We start from the raw sequence: 23046 nt of genomic DNA, 5'->3' as shown, positions 1-23046 counted from the left end.
CAACCCTAACCCCAACCTTAACCCTCACCCTAACCAACCCTAACCCCAACACTAACCCTAACCCTAACCCTAACCCTAACCCTAACCCTAACCAACCCTAACCAACCCTACCCCAACCCTAACCCTAAACCTGACCCTGACCCTGACCCTGACCCTAACCCTAAACTTGACCCTGACCCTGACCCTGACCCTGACCCTTATCTGGAGCAAAGCAACCTCTGACGGGATGACGCCCGTGGGTCCCAGGCCCCTGCTGGTGGCCAGCAAGGTCCCGCCGGCAGGTGCGCAGCAGCTCAGCGCCCAGAGCGGCCTGCTCAGCCTACTGGGCAGGAACCTTCTGGAGCGGCGGCTGCCGGCTGCCCTCTGCTCACAGCGGACGGCCTGGCCCAGAGGCAGAGCCGGGGACGTGCGGAAGGGGCCGGGGCCAGCGGCAAAGCGCCCGACACCCGCCCGGCTGGAGCAACTGAGCAAGGAAAGGCAGCCGCGGGGTCAGCAAGAGGCCACAGGACGCCAGCGAGCAGCCAGGCCGGAGCCAGGGCCGGGGAGGGTGGCCGCGCAGAGCCAGGACGCCAGTGAGCACGCGCTGCCGGGCGCAGGGGTGGGTGACTGAGCCGGGAGCCCACCGCCCCACTCAGCCGGGTCACGGTCAGTGCCCACTGTGCCCCCAGGTGGGTCCACTCCTGGGACCTTAGCTACAAACGAGGGCCGGACGGGACACGCACAGGAGCACACTGCCACCTCCACAGTGATGCTCTAAAACTAAAAGTTCTAGAACTTTCCCCCTTCCAGCACTGGGCATCAAATCAGGGCCTGGTATATGCTGTTGATTTTTAAAAAGCTTAAAGGAGCCGGGCGTAGCGGCGCACACTGTGATCCCGGCGGCTCGGGAGGCTGAGGCAGGAGGATCATGAGTTGGAGGCCAGCCTCAGCAACTCAGTGAGACCCTGTCTCTAAATAAAACATAAAAAGGGCTGGGATGTGGCTCAGGGGTTAAGCAGCCCTGGGGTCAATCCCTGGGACCCCCCAAAATAAAAAAAAAAAAGTTTAAAGGAGTGAGGGAGAGAGAAGAGGTGTCTTCCAAATAATGTAAAGATTTTATTTAAAAACACATCAGGTGAGGAAGGGTTCCTTCAAAGCAATCACAAAAGTTATAATTAAAAAAAAAAAAATCTCTGCTGTTCAGACAGAACCAACAACACTGCAAATCAGGTCTGCGAGGGTTCGGCCCTCGCCTAGGGTGCGCCCTCCTGCCGCTGGAGTGACTTAGCCGGGTCACTTCATGTACTTATCCTGCTGGTCGGCCAGGATCTTGGCGGAGGACTTGGCATCGTAGAAAAGCTCGCTGATCTCCTCCACGTGCTCTTTCTCGATGCTGTCCTTCCCGTTGATCTTGGCCAGCAGATTGGCCGGGGTCAGCAGCTGCACCGAGTACCTGGGGCGGGCAGTCCAGGGCAGGGGTCACCCTGGGCCACAGAGGGGAGTCCTCACCCACCGCCAGGTTCACAGGCAGCACGCTCTGCAAGCCAACCCCTGCTAGGCTCCAGCGGGTGTCTGTCGACCCTGCCATTTCTGAGAGCACTGCTGTCACAGCCCATCAGAGGGGCCACCGGCAGGAGTATGGGATGGTCCCACATCTTAACTCCAGTCTAGAAATTCTCCCAGTCGGGCGCGATGGCGCACACCTGGAATCCCAGCGGCTAGGGAGGCTGAGGCAGGAGGATCGCAAGTTGGAGGCCAGCCTCAGCCACTTAGCAAGGCCCTGAGCAACTCAGCGAGACCCTGTCTCTAAATAAAATATGAAAAGGGCTCAGTGGTGAAGCACCCCGGGGTTCAATCCCTGGTACAAAAAAAGATAAAAGAAAAAACAATTCTCCAACAGAGGCTGGTCACACTGCTGCTTGAAAATGGAGTATGGACGTCGATACACACAGGTGCCAGCAGGTGACAGCAATATGGACAGACACTCGTCCTGCAGGGGAACACGGTATGGCCAACTGCAAGCCAGTGTCGCGCACGGGTGCGGGGGCTGGGCTGGGGCCCAGGCAGAGCGCTTGCCCAGCCCGTGGGAGGCCGGGGTCCATCCTCAGCACTGCACGAAAATAGATAAAAAATGGAATAGAGGCACCGTGTCCAGGGCTGTTACCTAAAATAAATAAAAGTGCCAGGCAACCGAAGCAGCGTGCAAGCTCGATCCCAGGGCGGGTGGTGGGAGATGATTCCAGAAGGCGTCATGAACGACCAAGGACACTGTCTCCCGTTTGGACAGCAATTTATGCCTCCATAACCTCCTCGTCCGCCTGGCCACCAGCCTCCCGTAGGACAGGAGCCAGGGTGGGTGCCGGAGAGGCGGGCTGAGCTGGCGCTCCCTGCGGAGCCGGCTCTGGGCTCTGTCTCCTCTCCCCAGGGCCAGAGGCCTCCAAAAGAGGACGAGGGGCACTTCACCCGTCACACTGGCTTTGAAAAACCATCTCGAGGTTCCCCGCAGTCTAGACTGCAGTGTCCTGAGACTTGTCACACCCGCAAGCACAGAGGCAGCCTGAGCCCCGGGCTCCTCGGCCACCGCCTCACCTCAGAGTGGTCTTGGTGCCGATCTCCCCCAGGTGGTTCAGCGCCTCCTCGCTGATATTGATTCCTTCCGTCTGGGCTCGGATTTTAATGATCTTTCGGAGGAGAAAAGACACCATCAATAGTGACTGGGTGTTGGGCACGGTGGCGCACGCCTGTCCTCCCAGCGACTGGGAGGCTGAGGCAGGAGGATCACAAGGTGGAGGCCAGCCTCAGCCACTCAGCGAGACCCTGTCTCTGGATAAAATATAAAAAGGGCTGGGGATGTGGCTCAGGGGTTAAGGGTCCCTGGGTTCAATGCCAAATGTCCCATTTACAAAGTGCTTTAAAATGGACCCTGTGTGTGTCTTGTCCTGCGGGACTGGGGAGCAGGGAGCAGCTGTGCCTCCTGGGTCACGTGCCAGCTGCACTCTACCTCAGGGCCGGTGTCGCCATCACCTAGCCACAGGGTGCCCGGCACCCACCTGTCCCCTAGCCGGTCCTTGTCCCTCCGCCGTCCCTGGCACGGAGAGAACCAGGCCCTCTCTCCAACCTGCCTGGGGCCCCCTCGAGTCCCCGTCCGTCCCCTCCAGCCTGGGTGCCACCAGCTCCGAGCCCTCAGGCAAGAGGAGCCATTTTTTATTTTCTTGATAAATCCGATGGTTACATAAATCAAAAAAGTTACTTTTCGAGATTTACCCGCCCTCCTAACATCACCCGAGATATCTAATCTATCAGGAGAGGCCGGCGCGTGTCGCAGCGAGGATCCTGGGAAGCTGGAGGGGGTGGCGGGAGGCGGCAGGAGCGGGGACGCGGCGGCGTGGGGTCCCGCGGGCGCGGCGGCGCTGAGTGATAAGGGCGGCGGGGTAATGATGTCGTGTGTGGTGGAGCCGAGATAACTCGAGGGCTTCGAGCCGCATATAATACAGGAATTTTTCACTCTGGCAGCTCCGTAAACAAGATATCAAGAAGCCCTTGTTTAAATTAAAGCCATAAAAACACCCCCGGGGTAGAGGCACCGGGACCGGGGACACCAAGTCCTCCCTGCAGCCTTAACGAGGCTGTGCTGGGACAGCCGTGTCCAGCCCCGCCCAGCGGATGTCCAGAGTGACAGCCAGGGACCCGGCGTGGGCAGGTTCGGGACAGGGAAGCTCAGCAAGCTGGGGCTGAGAACAGGCCAGGGCACCTCAGCGGGGCCGCCTCTGCTACCAGGTGCCCCGGCAAAGCCTTCTGGGAGTTTGACGCAGACAGGCTCACTCAGGTTTTTGACAAAGATATCCCGATCCAGGCGGGCACAGTGGCACACGCCTGTCATCCCAGCGGCTCAGGAGGCTGAGGCAGGAGGATCGCAAGGTGGAGGCCAGCCTCAGCAACTTAGTGAGGCCCTGAGCAACTCAGCGAGACCCTGTCTCTAAATAAAATATAAAAAGGGCTGGGGAGGTGGCTCAGTGGTCAAGCACCCCTGGGGTCAATCCTGGGACCAGAAAAAAGAAGAAAGATCCTGATGTGTTTAAACACCCCACAAACCCTGCAGAGGTTGCAGACAACTTCTCTGCTGGGCTTATCGGGATGTGGGATCTTCTAGAAGGCTCCTCGCTTGTGCCTGAGGGGCTCTGCCATCTAAGGCCCAAAGCTCAACACAGCAGAGCAGAGGGAGGGACCCGGATGAGCCAAAGGACAACCAAGGAAAAGAGCGGGAGGGAGGCCGGGCGCCACCCACAGCAGACACCCCCGCGCACCGCCGCAGGACTCGGGGCCCCTGAGAAGCTGGAGATCGGCAGGCAAAAGGCCGAAAAAGCTTCCCCTGGGGAAGCTTCTGGAAGTCCAGGGAAACAGGCGTGCTGAAGCCCAGAAGCCGAGCGTGCGAGCCTCAGGCTCGGCTCCTGGAAGGGCAGGGAAGCTCTGCTCTCCGGAGCAGGTCACAGTGACCGGGGGCTCCCGCCTCAGACAGCTTCAACGCATACTTCAGACGAGGTCGTTCATCATTTATAACCTGCGGGGACGGTTTATGAGCTGTGGGCACTGATGGCGGAGGACACGAGTCACCTTCAGTTTGCTTTTTAAAACCCTGACCCCGGCCCATCTAGTCTGGCCCTGCCTGCATCCTATCTTATACCAGGGACTGAACCCAGGGACGCTAACCCCTGAGCCACATCCCAGCCCTTTTCATATTTTACTTAGAGACAGGGTCTCGCTGAGTCGCTCAGGGCCTCACTAAGTGGCTGAGGCTGGCCTCCACCTTGCGATCCTCCTGCCTCAGCCTCCATAGCTGCGGGGATTACAGGCAGATGCCACCTCGCCCAGTCTGCACCTGGACATTTCCAAAGAAAAGGCCCTTCTTGCAAAGTGCCAGATGAGAGCCCCACTCTGGTGAGCCCAGAGCCGGGATCAGTGTGGCCCTGGCCCACTCAACACCTCCAGCATGGCCACACCCCAGACCCCACGGGAAGAGCACCTGGGGCAGGTGAGCAAGGCAGAGGAAGAGCAGCACATGCCACCCCAGGGGACACCCACCCAGGGCCTGAGCACCGTGGAGGGCCTGCAGGCGGAATGGCGTCCTGGCTTTGCTGCTGAGCGACCCACCAAAACCATAAAGCAGACGGTGACCCTGGGACCACCCAGAAGCCCAGGGCACTGAAGTCCTGGATTACAAGGTCAATTTGATGAACCCCACTTCCCGGTGCCCTTCCCAGCCATGGAGCGTCATCGCTGTCACCCTGGGGACTTGGCGGCAGCACCCCAGGACTCTGGGCTGCAAAGCCACAGACCTGCTCGGCCTGGCTGCCAAAGCCCAGTGACACTCAGCACTCACCTCACTGTGAGCTACGGTGGCCTGCCCCGGGCCCTGCGGGAGCTGGCATGCTGTGGGTTCTTAGAAGAGAGGTGAGCAGACGAGGGCATGGGCAGGGTCTGGCCTGGGCACAAAGACCCAGCAAAATTGTATTTTACTAGCCAGGTACAGTGGCACATGCCTGTGATCCCAGCAGCTCAGGAGGCTGAGGCAGGAGGATCACAAGGTGGAGGCCAGCCTCAACCACTTAGCAAGGTCTTCTGAACAGGCAAGACCCATGGGGAACTGAGGTTCTGTGAGCATGCAGGCCACGTCCTGCTAGACCAACCCATCTTTCAGACGAGGGGACTGAGTCTCAGGGAAATCGGCACCACCCAGGAGGACAATGGGGAGCACACCAGGCCCGAGGCTGTCCTCCTGCACGGCCATGGGTGAAGCCCGGGAGGCAGAGGGCACACACCTGCTTCATCTCCTGCGGCGTGTAGAGCATGGTCCTGATGATCATCACGCGGTCCAGGAGGTCCAGGGGGATGCCGTGAGGAGACGTGACGTCCTCGGTGCCCCTGCAAAGGCCAGATGACCCGTCACCCACGTGAGCAGCTAGTGACCTCAGAGAATCAGAGCCAGGGCCACTAACATTCAGGTTGCCTGAGAAAACCTCTTTTTTGTTTGGTGCTTAACCCCTGAGCCACCTCCCCAGCCTTTTTTATATTTTATTTAGAGACAGGATCTTGCTGAGTTGCTTAGGGCCTCGCTAAGTGGCTGAGGCTGGCCTCCACCTTGCGATCCTCCTGCCTCAGCCTCCTTAGTAGGTGTGCGCTACTGCACCCAGCAACACTTAAAAAAAAAAAAAAAACAAGGAAGAACTCTAAAGATGAAATTCCATCATGATTCAAATCTAAAGTATCTGATATGTCTGCAATCTTCATGTTAAACAATGTAACCTTTAAAAACCACAGAGAAAAAAAAAAAAACCCAAAACTACATTTAGGGCCGTGTGCAGTGGTGCACACCTATAATCCCAGCAACTTGGGGAGGCTGAGGCAGGAGGACCACAAGTTGGAGGCCAGCCTCAGCAATTTCGTGAGGCCCTGTTTCAACATGGAAAGGGCTGAGGATGTGGCTCAGTGGTCGAGTCTCCCTGGGTTCAATTCCCAGTACCATAAAAAACTACATTTAACTTGTAGTTACTGAATTTCATTTAGGTCCTTTTTTTTTTAAAGTTTTATTTGGAAATTCTGAGGAATTTTAAGATCTCAGTTTTGCCTTTTTAAGCTATCCTAAGGACAAAAATAGCCAAAGTTCCACTCTATTCTTTATAAATTCTCTTTGATTCAGCCAAGGTAACAAATAAGAAGTCCAATGAAGAAAAGATCAGTGTAGAATGAAGTCTCCCTAATCAAACATCAAAAGAAGAGACTTTATAGGAACACATTAAGAAAATTTCTTTAGTTTTGAGTCTATAAAACTAAAAACTTCAATAGAAAGCCTAGTAAAAAAGTGTTTCGCAACCACTAAGCATTTTGGGGGGAATTAAAGATACGTTTTTTTTTAGATATAGCCAAGCTATGAATCTCTGGAAAAAAACTCTGCGTTGGAGTCACAACCAGAGAAACAGAAATCGTGGTCCCTCTGGGTACAATGGGGTGTGATGCATCCTGCTGACACGTGTGACTATTCAGAACAAATGAAAAACAAAGAAAAGGAACAAACATCGATTCATGAGAAACGGTTTCTAGAATTCCACCCTGCTGGGCACAGAGGTGGGTCAGCTGAAGAGACCCCAATGATGACCACACACGTGTGGACCTCAGCGGAAGTTCTGGGGTTCGGAAAGAGAGCGATCAGTTTAACAAGGCAGTTGTAACCGCCACCCTGCATTCTAAAATTGCTAATGATAACCTGCAACTGGTAATGATTACATTTAGTAGACTTAGTCCTGTATCTCAGGAGTTCATTTCTGAGCCACGCCTGGTGCTGCATGCATGCTTGTCATCCCAGGGGCTCCGGAGGCTGAGGCAGGAGGATCAAGAGGTGGAGGCCAGCCTCAGCCCCATAGCAAGGCCCTAAGCAACTCAGCAAGACCCTGTCTCTAAATCAAATATAAAAAGGGCTGGGATGTGGCTCAGTGGTTAAGCACCCCTAGGCTCAATCCCCAGTACCACAAACAGAAGGAAAAAGAAAATTCGCCTCTGGCTTTGGCCTGATCCGACTATTAATTTCAAGGTTTTACCATGCGGGACACCAAACTGTTTTGGCGAACTTCTGCCAGGGGCGGTTTGGGGCTCTCGGACCACGGTCCAGTTGTCCTTGGAGTCCAACGTGGCGCCTGTGCAGGGAGCCCGGTGCTTCTAGAAAGGACCCGCCACATCCACTCGCTCGTGCAAAATGGCCGACTGGCCGTGAGCACTGTTTCCACGCCATGGCGACACTATTGACACTGGACCAGTCCTTCCTGCCCCTGGTGCAGGGTCACTGCGTCCCTGTTACTTTAGGTGATCCCATGACTACGGGACGCAGGTAACAGCTTTTCTGCTGTCGGAGAGCAGCCGATGGGTAAGCCGCCTCCACCTGCCTAAGAACACCCACGAGCCAGGCCCTGGACTCTACTCGAGGCTCGTGAGACTCGCGGGAAAAAGTCCTTTCAGCAAATGGTTCGGTGCCGACTGGAATTCATATGCCAAAGAATGAAGCTAGAGCAATACCGTCCCTAAAATTAGCTCCAGGTGAATCACAAACCTAAACCTGAACGGAAGAGCTAAAACTATAGAAGTCTTAGAAGAAAATAAAGGCACACATTTTTGTGGCCTCAGATTGGACCATGATTTCTTTTTTGGATTGAACCCAGGGGCACTTAACCACTGAGCCACATCCTTGGCCTTTTTTGTATTTTATGTAGAGACAGGGTCTCACTGCGTGGCCCAGAGCCTTGCTCAGTTGCTGAGGCTGGCCTCCAACTTGCCATCCTCCTGTCTCAGCCTCCCTAGCCACTGGAATCACAGGTGTGTGTCACCACACTCTGGTGGACAATGATTTCTTAAATATGAGACCAAAAACCCAAAAGGAAAATCAGATAAATTGGAGTTTTGCTTGTTTTTTTGTATGAGTATGTGATGCTATGGATGGAATCCAAGTCCTTATGCATGCTAGGCAAGCACTCTACCACTGAGGTACACACACACCCAACACAATAAACTGGGGTTTTAAATCAAACTTTGAAACTTGTATATGTCAAAGATAATGTCCAAAAACTGAAAAGACTACCCAAAGAATAGAAAATACTCAAAAATCACATAGTATCCACAATATATAAAGAGCTCTTACAATTCAATAATAAGAAAATATGAATAAAAATATAGGCGAAGGATATGAACAGATATTTCTCCAATGACATAAAAATAGCCAACAGAACACAAATATGCAATATCACTAGCCCTTAGGAAATCCAAATCAAGTGAGACACCACTGCACACCACCAGAATGTCTATCATCAGACAAAAAACAAATGTGGAAAAACCAAAACCCTCAGACATTCCCGGTAGGAATGTGAAAAGAATGTAGTCACTTTGGAAAACAGTTTGGCAATTCCTTGGAAGGTCAGAGTTGCCAGTTGACCTAGCAATTCCACTCCTACACACACACCCCAAAGAAATAAAAACTGACGTCCACATAAAATGAACTCCACAGATGTTCGCGGCAACATTATTCGTAACACCCAAACAACCCAGTGTCTACCAGCTGACGAGATAAATCAAATGAGCTAGTAAATATGTCGTACAGTGGAATGCTGGTCAGCCATAACCAGGATGAAGGCCTGCTATGATCGGGTGAACCCATGTAAGTTACGCCCCCAAAAAGCAACTACAGGAAGTTAAGAAATAGAAAGTAGACTCATGGCTGCCAGAGGTCAGGGGTCACAGCTCATGGGGAAAGCAGTATAAAGGGTGTAGGTGCTGACAGTACAGGGTTTCTTTTGAGGTGGTGAAATGTTCTAGAACAGATCAGGGTGATGGTTTTGCAATTTTGAGAATATACTAAGCGCTACTGAAATTTTCTAAGGTGAGTGGGCTGTAGCTCAATGAGGCTTTTTCAAAAGCCCCATCTGGGACATGGGACGCAGGCTCACACTGAAACCAGACCATACCACTGCTTAAGACTTAATGTTTCGGTAGCATGCACCTATAATGCCAGAGGATGGGGAGGCTGAGGCAGGAGGATCACAAGTTGGAGGCCAGCCTCAGCAAAACCAGGCCCTGAGCAACTCAGTGAGGCCCTGTCTCTAAATAAAATATAAAAAGGACTGGGATGTGGCTCAGGGGCTAAGCACCCCTGGGGTCAATCCCTGGTAGTCATAAAAAAAAAAAAAAAAACTTGCTGTTTAGTGTAGTGAAGTGACTTTTGGTCAGAAGTCCCTACAGAAACTCCTAACCCTAGGGCTGGACCTCGAGAGGGAAAGAAGACCTTCCCGGTTTTACAGCTGGAATCAGTGCTGGGCGCTGACTGGACAGTTGAGGATCCAGGGCCAGAAGGGAAAAGGGACCCTTCGAGGTGACCGGCTGGGATGGAGCCTTGTGCGCCTGGCGGTCACAGATCTGTCTCCCACCAGGCGGAGGCTGAGGCGCCACAGGCCCAGGGACAGGCGCGCCTCCAGGAACGGTCCCCCAGCCCCTGTCCACCCAAGTGATCCAGAGGCGTGAGGGCAGTTTGCCTGGCTCAGGAGGATCCCCACCGAAGGAGCAGGACTTGCCGGGCTTCCCGACGCCCCCAGGGGAGACGTGCACAGGGCAGACCAGGCGGGGGCACCAGGCCAGCGCCACGTCCACACGGTGCTCCAGGCCTGGCCAGGGGACTTGCACCTACGCTTCTAGTCCTCACGCACTCTCTAAGGATGCTCACCGAGGACAGTAAGGTGCAGCGGTCAGGGAACTCACCCAGGCCCATGAGCTTCACCTCACTCCACGGCCCGTGATCTCTCCACGTGAGAAGCAGGCTCCGTCTAGCACTGGAGCCCCAGAAAGTACAAGAGAGTGGGCGTGCTGGGCACCGCGGGGCTCGCCTGTCATCCCAGCGGCTGGGGAGGCTGAGGCAGGAGGATCGCAAGGTGGAGGCCAGCCTCAGCCACTCAGCAAAGCCTAAGCAACTCCCACTCGTCAGGACCCCCCGATCACCCACGAGGGCTGCAGAGAGCCCGGGACTGCTTCTGACAGAAGCCCTCAGCTAACGCCACGTCCCCCTCTGTCTCGTCCCTCTTGAACTCTGGAGGTCGGACAAGGGCCGGAGGGGCAGGACGTCACAGGTCCCCTGAGCGGTAGCCTGAGGGGCAGCTGGCCATGCACGTGTTCCAGAAATTCCAGGACCACACCTCCCAACCAGTGGTCAGGAGCCTCAGCACGTCGTGAAGTCCAGCCCCTGAATTGGAGCCCCGGCCTTGCTTCTGGGCTCTGGCCTCCTCCCCGGACTCTGAGGTCACCAGGCTCATCCTCGGGGTGGCTGGGGGACAGCCTGGTCTTCGGAGGACACGTGTCCTGTGCTCCCATCAGCTGCTACGTTTGCAAGGCTGCTCCCACGTTCCCCCTAGGACTGAGCACTGAGGTCCTTCTCTAGAGACGACATGGCCACCAGATCTCTGTCCCCACCAGGCACAAAGCCACTTTCCTGTGCGGCTTTCTCTGGGGACCAGGGGGATGCAGGAGCCACCAAGCTCTGAAGACGCCTGCTGTTCCAGCGCTTCCCAGCAGGGGGCGCCGTGTGTCCAGGCCGCGCCAGGCCTGACCAAAGGCGGGCGTCCATGCGACAGGGCTTGGTGCAGGGACACGGGCCCAGGCCTGCAGCCTGCAGACGCTGCCCAGGCGCCCTTCAGCAGCAGCCGGCCTGCGCCTGAGCCCGCGGCTGGGGACGCACCTGTGCCCTGGCCCTGTGGCAGGGATCTGGGGCGGTCACCCTGCTGCCAATGCACCTGCACCAGGCGCTCAGGGCCCAAGCGCAGGGGCGCACCCGCCAGCACGGGCCTGTCCCGTGATCCCCAGGGCCTCCTCCGTGGAGAGCCGACCGAGCTCTTCGGCAGGCTCCAGAGGGGACAGGGGCAAACGGGCGGCTGGGCTCCCGCTCACTGTGGCTCGGCTGCCCTGCGGCACCCCAGGGTCACGGGGTCCCCACACGCCTCAGCCTCAGGCCGACAAAGAGGCCCTTCCTGCCCCCAGCACCACGGAGGCCGATGCCGGCTCCCAGGATCCAACGGGAAGATGGAAAACAACCAGCACAAAAGGGACCAACCGCCTACACCAGCGCCGTGCTCGGGATGGGAGTGGAGGGACCCTCGGCCAGGCCCGCAGGGCCACCTGCTCAACACTCCCCAGACCCCTTCTGCAAACCTCGCCTCTGGGAGGACTCGCAGTCCAGGGTCAACTGGGCTCCCCAAAGGCAGGCCTGAGGCGGGCCCGGGCACAAAGCCACGAGACCTCGGGAAACACGAGTCCTGTGAACTGGGTCCGTGACCAGAAGGACCTGTGTTGTCACCAATGTTCAGAAGAGCTCCGCTCACACAGCTGAGGAACCGAGCTAGGCGCCCTCCAACCAGACAACCGGTAAAGGAAGTGTGGTACACGCACACGGTGGAATACTACTCAGCCTTGAAGAAGAATGAAACGATGGGATTTGCCGGTAAGTGGACAGAGCTGGAGGAGATCATGCTAAGGGAGATAAGCCGATCCCCGAACTGCAAGGCGGACTGCTCTCTCTGATATGCGGGTGCTGACTCACAGTGAGATTGGGGGTGCAGTGGGTATAAGTCCACTGGATGAGACAAAGGGGTGAAGGGAAGTGGGGGTGGGAACAGGAAAGGCAGCGGAATGAAGGGGACGGAACTTTCCTGACACAACCAGGGCGACTCCATGTCCTGTCCCACCACAAGCCTGTGACATGGCACCGTGACCCTGCTGTCGTGGCCTCTAATAGAAGAGCAACCTCTGTTCTCCCTACGACAGGGGCCGGGAGCGAGGCCACTCGGTGTCCTCATTGGAAACGTGAAACCCTGCCGCCCGCAGAGCCAGAGAGGAGGCCGACACGCCACGTCCCCAGGGGCCAGGCCGCGTCGTCACACCTGAGACCACGTGGGGGCCGCCTCGCCACCAACAGGCAGCGCGGCCTCGAGTGACGGAGGGCACGAGGCTGGTCCTCTGCACGCCGGCGACGCCGCGGTTCAGAGCTCCAGGAGCCGGGCAGCCCTACCTGATGACGCAGTTGCCTCGGTTGGACGCAAAAATGACGATGGGCGCGATGGAAGATTCCAGAGCTCGGTGCAGGTAGGTGAAGCACTCGATGTCCAACATGTGCACCTCGTCCACGAACAGCACGCCGGGCACCAGCTCGGCCACGCCCTGCTCGATGTACTTGTTCACCACCTTGTTGATCTCGCCCCGGAGCTTGTCTGGGGACGGAGCGCAGGGCCCGGGTCAGGCCGGCTTCTTCCTCCTCCCCCGTCACTTCGCCCCCAGCCCACGCCCGCAGCCTGGTGGCCCTGCTGGCCCTCTGACCCCAGGCTGGGCCTGTCTCCATCCCAGTTTCGGGGTCATTTGAAAAATAGGAATCATGCAGGGCACAGTGGCGCACGCCTGTCATCCCAGTGGCTGGGGAGGCTGAGGCAGGAGGATCGCAAGGTGGAGGCCAGCCTCAGTCACTTAGCAAGGACCTGAGCAACTCAGCGAGACCCTGTCTCTAAATAAAATAGAAAAGGGGCTGGGGAGGTGGCTCAGTGGGTAAGCGCCCCTGGGGTCAATCCACAGTAACTAAAAATTTTCTTAAAAGTCCACAAAGGCGCCGATTCCCTCTCTGCAGAGACCAGGCAGTGGAGCTGCTGCACAGCCTTCTGGGAAGGAGATGGGCTGCCAGGTTCCACATTTCCGGAACCTCAAAAGACACAGACGCTGACCACCATGGGCCAGAACACAGTGTGCCTGCGGCTGGCTAAAGGGACGAGGACTTGGGAACCTGCGGCGCTCTGCCCTCGGGGGCAGGGAGGCGGATCCTGAGCCCTGAGCCAGGCTGGGGGCGCCCAGAGCCACAGAGGGACTCAGACAGGGCCTCGCGCTGCGCTCACCTGTGATCTCTGTCTTCTTCGGTTTCATCAACTGGCCCATCATGGACAGGATATCTTGTCCCCCCTGCGGAAGAGAAGACTTACGGCGTCAGTCCTGCTTTCTGAGGCCCACTCCCCTGCCTCCGGCGGGGTCCTCATGTCAACACGGAATACCGAGGTGGAGAGATCCAGCACACCTGCCCTGGAAAGCGCCAGGGGCCTCTAAACACAGAGGAGTGTCTCGGGGTTCCCCTGATCGCTAAGAATCAAACAGAGCCAGCCAGCGGCCCACGCCTGTCATCCCAGATGTTTAGGAGGCTGAGGCAGGAGGATTGCAAGTTGGAGGCCAGCCTCAGCCACTTAGTGAGGCCCTAAGCAACTCAGTGAGACCCTGAGTCTTAAAAAAATACAATTGATTTTTCTTAAGAAAATACAAAACAGGGCTGGGGATGTGGCTCCATGGTCAAGTGCCCCTGAGTTTGGTAGCCCCAGCCAAAAAGAAAAAGAATCAAACAAAACAAATTCCTTTCATGGGGCACAAAAGCTCCCCAGGATCATGGGGACCTGCTCCTCCTGTAGCCTTATCTTCCCTAACCCTTTATTCCTTGATTAGCCACAGAGGGCCATGAACCCTGGACATCACCAGCTTTATTATGACTCAGTAACTTCTATGTCTTTTAGAATTTATTTCTTTATTATTTATTTTAAATAACTTACTATTTGTTTCCAGTGTATCATTCATTTCGCAATGCTGGGGACTGAATCCAGGGGCGCTCTTATCCCTAAGCTCCATCTCCAGCCTCTTTTTTTCTTTTTTTTGAGACAGAGTCTCAGTAAGTTGCTGAGGCTGGCCTCCAACTTGCAATCCTCCTGCCTCAGCCTCCCCAGTTTAGCCAGGATCACAGGCACAAGCCACTGAGCTTCTCTGGGTCCAAAAGGCTTTGCCAATCTCTCTACCAAAGCTGCAAGTTGCAAAAAAACAAACAAAAAAAAAGCCAGGGATCAAATTCCGAGTAGGAAAAGCCATTCCTCACTAGGGAAGAGGTGGCCTCTGTTAGGATAAAAGGGACGCAGCAGTAAAATCACAGCAGCAGGGAACAGTGTTTTGCGACTTTCTCCAGAAATGCCCACGCGTCAGGGCGAGGGCGGAGTGTGGGCCTCTGTGGAGAGGAGGCGACGTGCGCCAGCTCCCAGCTGAAGAAGGGGACTTTGCTGAGCGGAGGGCAGGACCCAGCTCCGCAGGTTCTGGAAAGCTTGCAGAGGCTCCCAGGACGTCCCACCCGCCCGCCGGCCACCCGCACCAGAGGCCCAGCATCCGCCCAGCGCTGGACAGGAGCCCAGAGGCTGGCCGGCCACAGGCCCACCTGGCACCTGACAATGCCCCAACCCTCTGTGACGGGCCCTTTTTGAATGGGAACAAAGGAGCGCACGACGCTCACGTCCCCGTTAATTGCTGAACATCAGGGAGCGCAAAGGTGGCCGCCTGCGGAAGTGGCAGCCGGGCCATGTCCACCCCCCAGGGCCAGGCGTACCTGGGGCCGGGCGTTGGCCACGTCCAGGTCGTGCAGGGTCACGTCCTGGATGATCTCCTTCTTCTTGTGCACGTCGCCCTTGGGCAAGGGCACATACTCCTCCGCCTCCAGGTCGAACTCGGTGGCGTAGGTGTCGCAGCGGCCCTGCCTCTGCCAGAGGGCAGCAGGGTGTGAGGTCCCCAGGCCCAGGGCCGCCAGCCGGGCGAGAGCGGCCGGTCCCCAGCGTCCTCGGCCACCTCCACACACGCCCGCTCCCTTCTGCCAGGAGGCGGCGGTGGGCCCATCGCTGGGCTCCAGACGGCCGCTTGAAAGACACCCGATACTTTCTGGAACATTCTTCCCCACCCCCTCTCTGGGCTGATAAGGGCCAACCCAGCGGATGAGGTGCAGCCAGAGGGGCCCAGACTCATGTGGGGGCGACAGGAGGAGTGGGGACTCGGGACGGGACAGGGGACATCAGATAGAGCAGAGCGCAGCAACTCGGCGGCACTGTCCCCACCTGCACAGATCTTGGCAAGAAAATGCCTGAGAGATAAAGGAAGATTAAAGACGCTGCGCGTTTCATTTGCAGATGGCTGAAGCGGCCTGGATCTCCCCCGCCTCCCTCCCGTCAGGTTCTAGCATGTTCCTGACACACCGTCTGCTTTAACCGTGAGAAGGGTACAGGAGGAGGACACAGGAAAGCCCAGTTCAGGAGACATCAGGGGACAGCCGGCGACCTTCACACATCGCCCCAGCGCCAGCTCCCTCCCGCCGAGGAAAGCGACTCCCTGGTCACCGAGGTCCCCTCCTGCCAAGCAAGCCAGGCGAGGTGCTTGGTCCCTGGGAACGCCTTACCTTCACGGCCCCGCTGTTGGCCTCGATGTAGATCACGTCTCCGGCCTCCACTCGTTCTTTCTGCAAACTTTCAAAAATGCTGGGGTCCAGCTGAAAGCAGATCAAACAAGGGGGACTAGTGTTCTAGTTCTTTCTGACACACAGGAAGGCCCCCTTCCCGAAGAGAGCTGAGCGGACAGGCACGGTGGCGCACGCCTGTGACCCTGGCCATTCAGGAGGCTGAGGCCGGAGGATCACAAGTTGGAGGCCGGCCTCTGTGACTCAGCAAGGCAAGACCTGACAGCAGCACCCAGGTGCAAGAGCTTCAAGAAGAGCTCTTACGTAACGTGCTCATGCTGAGAACACACAGGGCTTTGTCGCAAACAGAATCAGAGTCAAAACCCGGGACTTGGGGCAAGAGGCCAGACACTCAACAACAGTCACTGTAGGGAAAAGGCGAATCTACAGAAACGGAAAGGGGATTTGTGGTTGCTAAGGGGACAAAGAGCAAGTGACCATTCGTGGGAATGAGGTTTCTTTGGAGGGCAACGAGAATGTTCTAGAATTAAGATTGCGGGGCTGTGGCTCAGTGGTACAGTGCTCGCCTGGCATATGGGAGGCACCGGGTTGGATTCTCAACACCACATTAAAAATAAATAAATAAAATAAAGGTGCTGTGTCCATCTTCAACTAAAAAAAAACACACGCAAGGTTGCAGAGATGGTGATATGACTGTAAATACATTCTAACTCCTTAAATGGCGCATGCCTGTTATCCCAGCAGCTCAGGAGGCTGAAGCAGGAGGATCGCAAGGTGGAGGCCAGCCTCAGTAAAAGCAAGGTGCTAAGCAACTCAGTGAGAATGTGACTGTAAATAAAATACAAAATAGGGCTGGGGACGTGCTCAGTGGCCGAGGGCCCCCTGAGTTCAATCCCCAGACCAAAAAAAAAAAAAAAAAAATTCTTTAAACTGCACATTTAAAATGAGTGAATCGTGTTCAAAATTTTATCTAAGTAGCGCTACTAGAAATGAGGTCCTTCTGTCCCAATATATTCTACCTACGGGAAAACTGTCCAGTCCTAGTTGTTTTGGAAGAAAAATTTCACCTTCTGCATTACACGCTTTTCTTCCAAAAAATGTACCCAGCAAACCCAGGAGAGCTAAAAATTCAGCAGCGGGCCTTCTGTCCTTCAGTCACCGGGAAGAGTCCACTTCGTCCCCTTTTGTCTCAAGCCCTTTGATACCGGTTCATTTTCCAAATGAATTGGCTGGAGATGTCATTACTGAAAAGGTGCCACATCCCCAGAAATCTAATTACCACAGGACGGAAGTGAGGTGGCGAGGTATAAAAAGAGGCATTTGCGGAGGCCAGCTCCTGAGATCCGAGACCCTGTTAGGGGAAAGAAAAACGGCCCGTGGAAGAAGTGACATTTTTATGATCTCCATAAAGCAGTGACCAAGAAACAACCTCGCGGATTCAAAGGACCATAAAATCGGAGGAGGGAGCGAACGTGGAGAGATTATGCGGTCAATCGAGAGCGGCGTGGAGGTGAGAAAACCGAGTCCCCGAGAGCGCAAGTGACTTCCACGGGTCACCCAGGAAGGCGGAGGGCGACGGCCTCAGGGAGGACCCAGAGGCGACCCTGGCGCTCAGCAAGCCGCCCGATGGTAGGGTAACTGCTGAACCTCTAGGAGCCTTGGGCTCTTTATCTGTAAAACAAGGAAAACGAGGCGCATGCGCACACGCACCCGGAGCTCTGAGTGACAGTAAGACACTTCCCGAGCTCAGCGCAGGTCTGCACACACAGTAAAAGAGGTTTAACGATGACATTATTCCCTGATGATCACAGAGCACTAAGAAAACCCTACGAGAAGAATATATTTGATGAAAAATCTTTACATATCAAGACAACTGCTTGGTATCCAAACACAGGTCATCATTATCGAGATTTCATCAAACACACAAACTCAGACTGTGTTAAAATATAAAATCAGACTTTTGAAGGTTTGGAACATGAATAATGTTCATGGCACAAAACAGAATTAGTGGCCCACGCCTGTCATCCCAGAGGCTCAGGAGGCTGAGACAGGAGGATCGCAAGTTGGAGGCCAGCCTCACCAACTTAGTGAGACCTTGTGTCTAAATAAAAGAGTCTGCATTTGCCGTCCTGGGAGGTGGCTGCTCTATAGCTCTCACCAGATCCTGGAGGTGGCTGCTCTGTGTGCCCAGGAGCACTGATAGGAGTGACCACCCAGGTTCAGGGACAAGATAAGGGCTTTTTTATTTGGTATGAGGGACTGAACCCAGGGTGCTTCACCCCTGAGCCACCTCCCCAGCCCTTTTTATATTTTACTTAGAGACAGGGTCTCACTGAGTTGCTTAGGGCCTCGCTAAGTGGCTGAGGCTGGCCTCCACCTTGTGATCCTCCTGCCTCAGCCTCCCGAGCCGCTGGGATGCCAGGCGTGCGCCACCACACCCACCTAGCCAAGGGCCTTTGACACATGGTCACAATGTGGGTACAAGATGTCACAAACAACTTCTTGACTTAACCACCCAGCTGACATTTGAACGCACGCAACTCCAAAAGCAATGAGAACACACAGAGCTACCTTCATGAAGTCCCCGCCGCTCCTTTAAGTCACAGCATCGTCCTGACTGTCCCATGCGGCATCGACAGAGCTCGCACCACCCGCCAGATGCCCCAGTGCTGAGGACAGGGCTGTCGCATGGACCCACCTTGAGCTGCTTGGTGCCCTTGGCCGTCTTGAGCCCGATGATCACGTGGCTGATGGTCTTGCCGTAGCCGCCCATGGGGTTCTCGGTCTCGCACGGCGTCAGCTCTGTCACCTCACCCTCATAGACTTCCTTGGTCTCCTTTATCCGCAGCCCTGGAAGAGTTGGAGACAGGCCAGGGTGAGAAGCAGGGGTGTCTTTCTCTCCACGTCTGTCCCCTCCACCCCCTCGCGCTGACGACACCCTTCTTAGCTCAAAATTTGCACATCCCCAGAACCAACAAATCAACACGAAAAGCCACCTGGAGGGTGTCATCGCAGGCAGAAAACCAGTGCTGCCGGCACGGTAGTGCTCACCTGTGATCCCAGCAGCTCGGGAGGCTGAGGCAGGAGGACCGAGTTGGAGGCCAGCCTCGCTACTTAGCAAAGCCCTAAGCAACTCAACTCAAATAAAATATAAAAAGGGCTGGGGATGTGGCTCAGGGGTTGAGCGCCCCTGGGTTCAATCCCTGGCACAAAAATAAATAAATACGTAAGTAAATAAAAGTGATCCTAACACATAAATGCAAACCGAAGGGGCTTTCAGAAATGCCAAAAGGCGATTTTTATTTCAGCCTTCCATTTTCTTTCTATTTATTTATTTATACTGGAGATGCTTTCAGAAATGCAGAAAAGTAATTTTACTTCAGCTTTTCATTCTTTTCTCTCGTTTGTTTGTATATATTTTTGCACTTCTAGCAATCAAACCCAGGGATGCTCAGCCACTAAGCTACAGTCACAGTCCTTTTTATTTCTGCTTTCAGACAGAGTCCCATGAAGTTGCCTAGGCTGGCCTCCAACTTGCCATCCTCCTGCCTCAGTGCCCGGAGCCCCTTGGGTGACAGGCCCGAGCAAGACACTAAACTAATCAGGGTCCATGTTCCTAGCAGGCGGTGCTCAGCCCTGGCTGACCCTCGCTGCGTACCCCAAGGGCAGACAGCAAGTTGAAGTTCACTGCTGAGGCAGGTTGTTCTACGATTTTCCCCAAGCCTACAACAACAGAACCTGTTTCTATAGCACCTGTCCCCGCCCACGTGCGGTAGCGCACGCCTGTAATCCCAGTGGCTCAGGAGGCTAAGGCGGGAGGATTGCAAGGTGGAGGCCAGCCTCAGCCACTCAGCGAGGCCCTAAGCAACTCAGCGAGACCCTGTCTCTAAATGAAATATAAAAAGGGCTGGGGAGGTGGCTCAGGGGTTAAGCACCCCTGGGTTCAATCCCTGGTGCCAAAAAAATAAAAAAGAAAAACAAACCTGCCCCAATAAGCATTTACATTAGAATATTGTAGAATTGTCTTAAGAATTGTTGTCAAAAGAATTTTTAGGACATGACGTATTTACTGCCTGAAGTTTTTACTGCCTGAAGTGGATTTGGGCCTAGGGAATGCATGCAGATTCAGTTTATGACACATCCCTTCTAGAAAGTTCCCAGACACCTCCTTCTTGCCCATCCTCCAAATCACCTAAAGAGGGACCTGCACGTCCAGTCCCGGCACAGAGCAATGCCACCTTGTAGGCTGTCAGCATCAGAGTTGGGGGCCAGTGTCGCAGGCACACGGGAGTGCACGCATAAGGTCACTGAGGGTAAGAAGGCGGGCACTAGGCAGGGAACCTCCCACAGATCCTTTTGAGGGTCTCATGGAACAACTTCTAATATTCTGTGGGTTTGGGGGGAGTATTTTATTGTACCAAGGATTGAACTCAGGGCCCCTTAACCACTGAGGCACCTCCCCAGCCCTATTTTGCACTTTATTTAGAGACAGAGTCTCGCTGAGTTGCTCAGGGCCTTGCTAAATTGCTGAGGCTGGCCTCCAACTTGCGATCCTCCTGCCTCAGCCTCCCAAGCCACTGGGATTACAGGTGTGCACCACGAAACCCACTAATATTCTTTTTGAATTGGTGGTGGTTTCATGAGTTTTCCCTTTCTGATACTCTACTAAGTTTTATGTGTTTAGGTTCTGAATCTTGATTTCAAATAATGAGTCAATTAGGACATTTACGAGACAATGGGAAATTGAAAGCTAGATAGCTCACAACATTAAAGAACGATTGTTCAGTTTTATAGGTGCTACAGTGATACTGGGGTAATCATTTTAAAAGTCCTTATTTTTGAAGAAACGCACTAAAATATGAATGAATAAATTTGAGTAAATAAAGCAGCTGTCAGGCTGGGGCTGGGGCTCATGGTAGAGCGCTTGCCTAGCACGTGTGAGGCACTGGGTTCGATTCTCAGCACCACAAAAAAATCTTAATAAGCAGATCTCAGAGAGACACGATGGTACTTAAGCGTCAATCAAGATTATGAGCTGAGTCAGGCACGGTGGTGCATGCTTACAATCCCGGTGGCTCAGGAGGCTGAGGCAGGAGGATCACAAGTTAGAGGCCAGCCTCAGCCACTTAGTGAGGCCCTGTTTCAAAAAATAAAAGATAGAAAGGGCTGGGCGGTGGCTCAGTGGTTAAGTGCCCCTGGGTTCAATCTCCAGTACCAAAAAGAAAAAGGTTATCAGTTAAGCTGAAGGTTAGGTGCCACTTGATGACTTTTGTATCCCCCAAATTTTCCAAGACAGAAGTTTAAAAATAAAGGGCGGAGGGGTGATGATCCCATGCAGGACAACCTCTAGAATGGCCAGGACCACAAAGACCAATAGATAATAGGAGAGTTTGTGGGCTGCAGAGTGACATGAAGGTCTCTATGCTGCTGGTCACAGTACACACTGTCACAGTGCTTGAGAAACACAGAGGGCAGGACAGGCCGAAGCTGAACACGTGTGATCTGGGGCTGCACCTCCCTTCCTAGGTATGACGTCCAAACACACTCTGCTGACATGCGTGTCCCACAAGAAAAATTAAAGAAGAACCAAGAATCCACTCCCAGGTGCACGGCCCGTGAGAACACGCGTCACAGATAGTTGTGGTCAGGTTACAGCAACGTCATTTGTGATCGCCAAACACAGAGAGTGCTCACGTGGCAATCAACAGTGGAAGAGAACTAAACTACAGTCTGCTCGCACAATGGAATAGCACACAGCAACGAAAAAGATTAATGGTCGCAAGCAACCGAAAAGACAAAGGACTCCAGAAGAAAGTACAACCACGTGATCACATCCAGGTGAGGCTCCAGAGGAGGAATAGCTGAAATCGAGACCATCTTTAACACGGGGACAGTGACAGGAATTCACAAAGGGCGCTTTGGAATCCTGGCGATATTCTATTTTGGTACTGGGGACTGAACCAGGGAAGCTTAACCACTGCTTAACCCAGCCCTGCTTTTTTTTTTTTTTAACTTATTTTTCTCTTTTTTAAAATATTTTACATGACAGTTGATGACTTACTTTTTGTAGGTGGACACACCACCTCTATTTTATTTTTCCGTGGTGCTGAGGCCTGAACCCAGGGCCTCACACGTGCTAGGTGAGCACTCAACAACTGAGCCACATCCCCAGCCGTTTTTATATTTTACTTTGAGACAGGGTCTCGCTGAGTTGCTGAGGCTGGCCTCCGACTTGCGATCCTCCTGCCTCAGCCTCCCAAGTCCCTAGGATGACAGGGATGCTCCATGCAACCCAACTAATATTCTTTCTGAATTGTTGTTTCTTGAGTTTGACTTTCTGATATTCTAGTGAGTGTTATGCATCCACATTCTGTGTACTCCTCTGGCTGCCTGCACAATATCACCTAGTCAAATTAAAAAGGAAAATCTAAGAATTGACATATATGTACGTATTGATGGGGGAAGAACGCTGGCGGCTTCCGGTGCGGAAGAGGACTCTGCACCTCTGCTGGACGCTGCACGCACGCGTCTGGGCCTTCAGGCCCTCCTGAGGGGCTTCTAGAACCCTCCTGCCTGGCCGAGGCCTGCATGAGCCCCCCAGTCTCAGGGCTGTGTCTCCATTACCACAAGTTCAAGGCTCCTGAAGATCCCCAAGTTCAGCCCCAGCCGAGGCTCCCTCCTCTGAAGAAGGATCGAAGGTGTCTGCTGTCCTCACACCTGGGACCCTCGATGACATCTGCGGGCGGAAGCCCTGACACGTCTTGGCGCCCTTGCCATTAAACACCTGAGTTCTGATCTGGAAAGGTCCCCCAGGCAGACGCACGCCAGCCACTGTGGGCCACGTGGCACTTTTAAAAGGGGGCCTTATCTTGTCACTGGTCCCCTGCCTTCCCTCCAGACGCCCAGTCAGGCCAAAGGGTCTTAAGATGGCCTGCGCTGCACCCGAGAGCCCACAGGGAGCCTTCTGGAAGAGGCCCGAGACGGGGGACAGTCCAGTCTGCCTTCCAAACCCCCAGCCCCCGCCACCACGGGTGTCCCCTCGCCGACAGGAAGGGCAGGGCCAGGAGACTCCGGAGCTGGGGCAATTCTGGGCTTTGAAAGTTCACTTGGACTCTTTCTTTGATAATGGAGGCTCTTCTGTTCCACAGAGAACATTCCGGGCCTGGAATGCCTGCCCAGGTTCCCGTTGGAGGAGGCGACGTGAAATTCCTCTGGAGGGAGGAAAGGCGCGCCGTCCCCGAGGCCTCGCC

The 23046-nt window shown here is 54.6% G+C and overlaps 1 protein-coding gene across 1 annotated transcript in view; it reads right to left on the bottom strand.

Moving 5' to 3' along the window:
- Positions 1 to 1071: 1071 nt before the first annotated feature.
- Positions 1072 to 23046, bottom strand: part of Ruvbl1 (RuvB like AAA ATPase 1) — a 30565-nt gene continuing 8590 nt past the window's right edge. Inside the window, exons 4-11 of the mRNA XM_047534733.1 lie at positions 18495 to 18646; positions 15779 to 15868; positions 14942 to 15091; positions 13431 to 13494; positions 12563 to 12761; positions 5796 to 5898; positions 2569 to 2660; positions 1072 to 1432 (exon numbers count right to left, since the gene is read on the bottom strand). Of these exons, the coding sequence (XP_047390689.1) occupies positions 1273 to 1432; positions 2569 to 2660; positions 5796 to 5898; positions 12563 to 12761; positions 13431 to 13494; positions 14942 to 15091; positions 15779 to 15868; positions 18495 to 18646 (1010 nt within the window). The 3' untranslated portion in view covers positions 1072 to 1272. The remainder of the gene's footprint in view (positions 1433 to 2568; positions 2661 to 5795; positions 5899 to 12562; positions 12762 to 13430; positions 13495 to 14941; positions 15092 to 15778; positions 15869 to 18494; positions 18647 to 23046) is intronic.

The sequence above is a fragment of the Sciurus carolinensis genome, chromosome 19 (genome assembly GCF_902686445.1).
Source record: "Sciurus carolinensis chromosome 19, mSciCar1.2, whole genome shotgun sequence".
Classification (NCBI taxonomy): domain Eukaryota; kingdom Metazoa; phylum Chordata; class Mammalia; order Rodentia; family Sciuridae; genus Sciurus; species Sciurus carolinensis.
The sequence above is the reverse complement of the archived record's forward strand: the minus strand, read 5'-3'. Positions and strand labels throughout refer to the sequence as shown.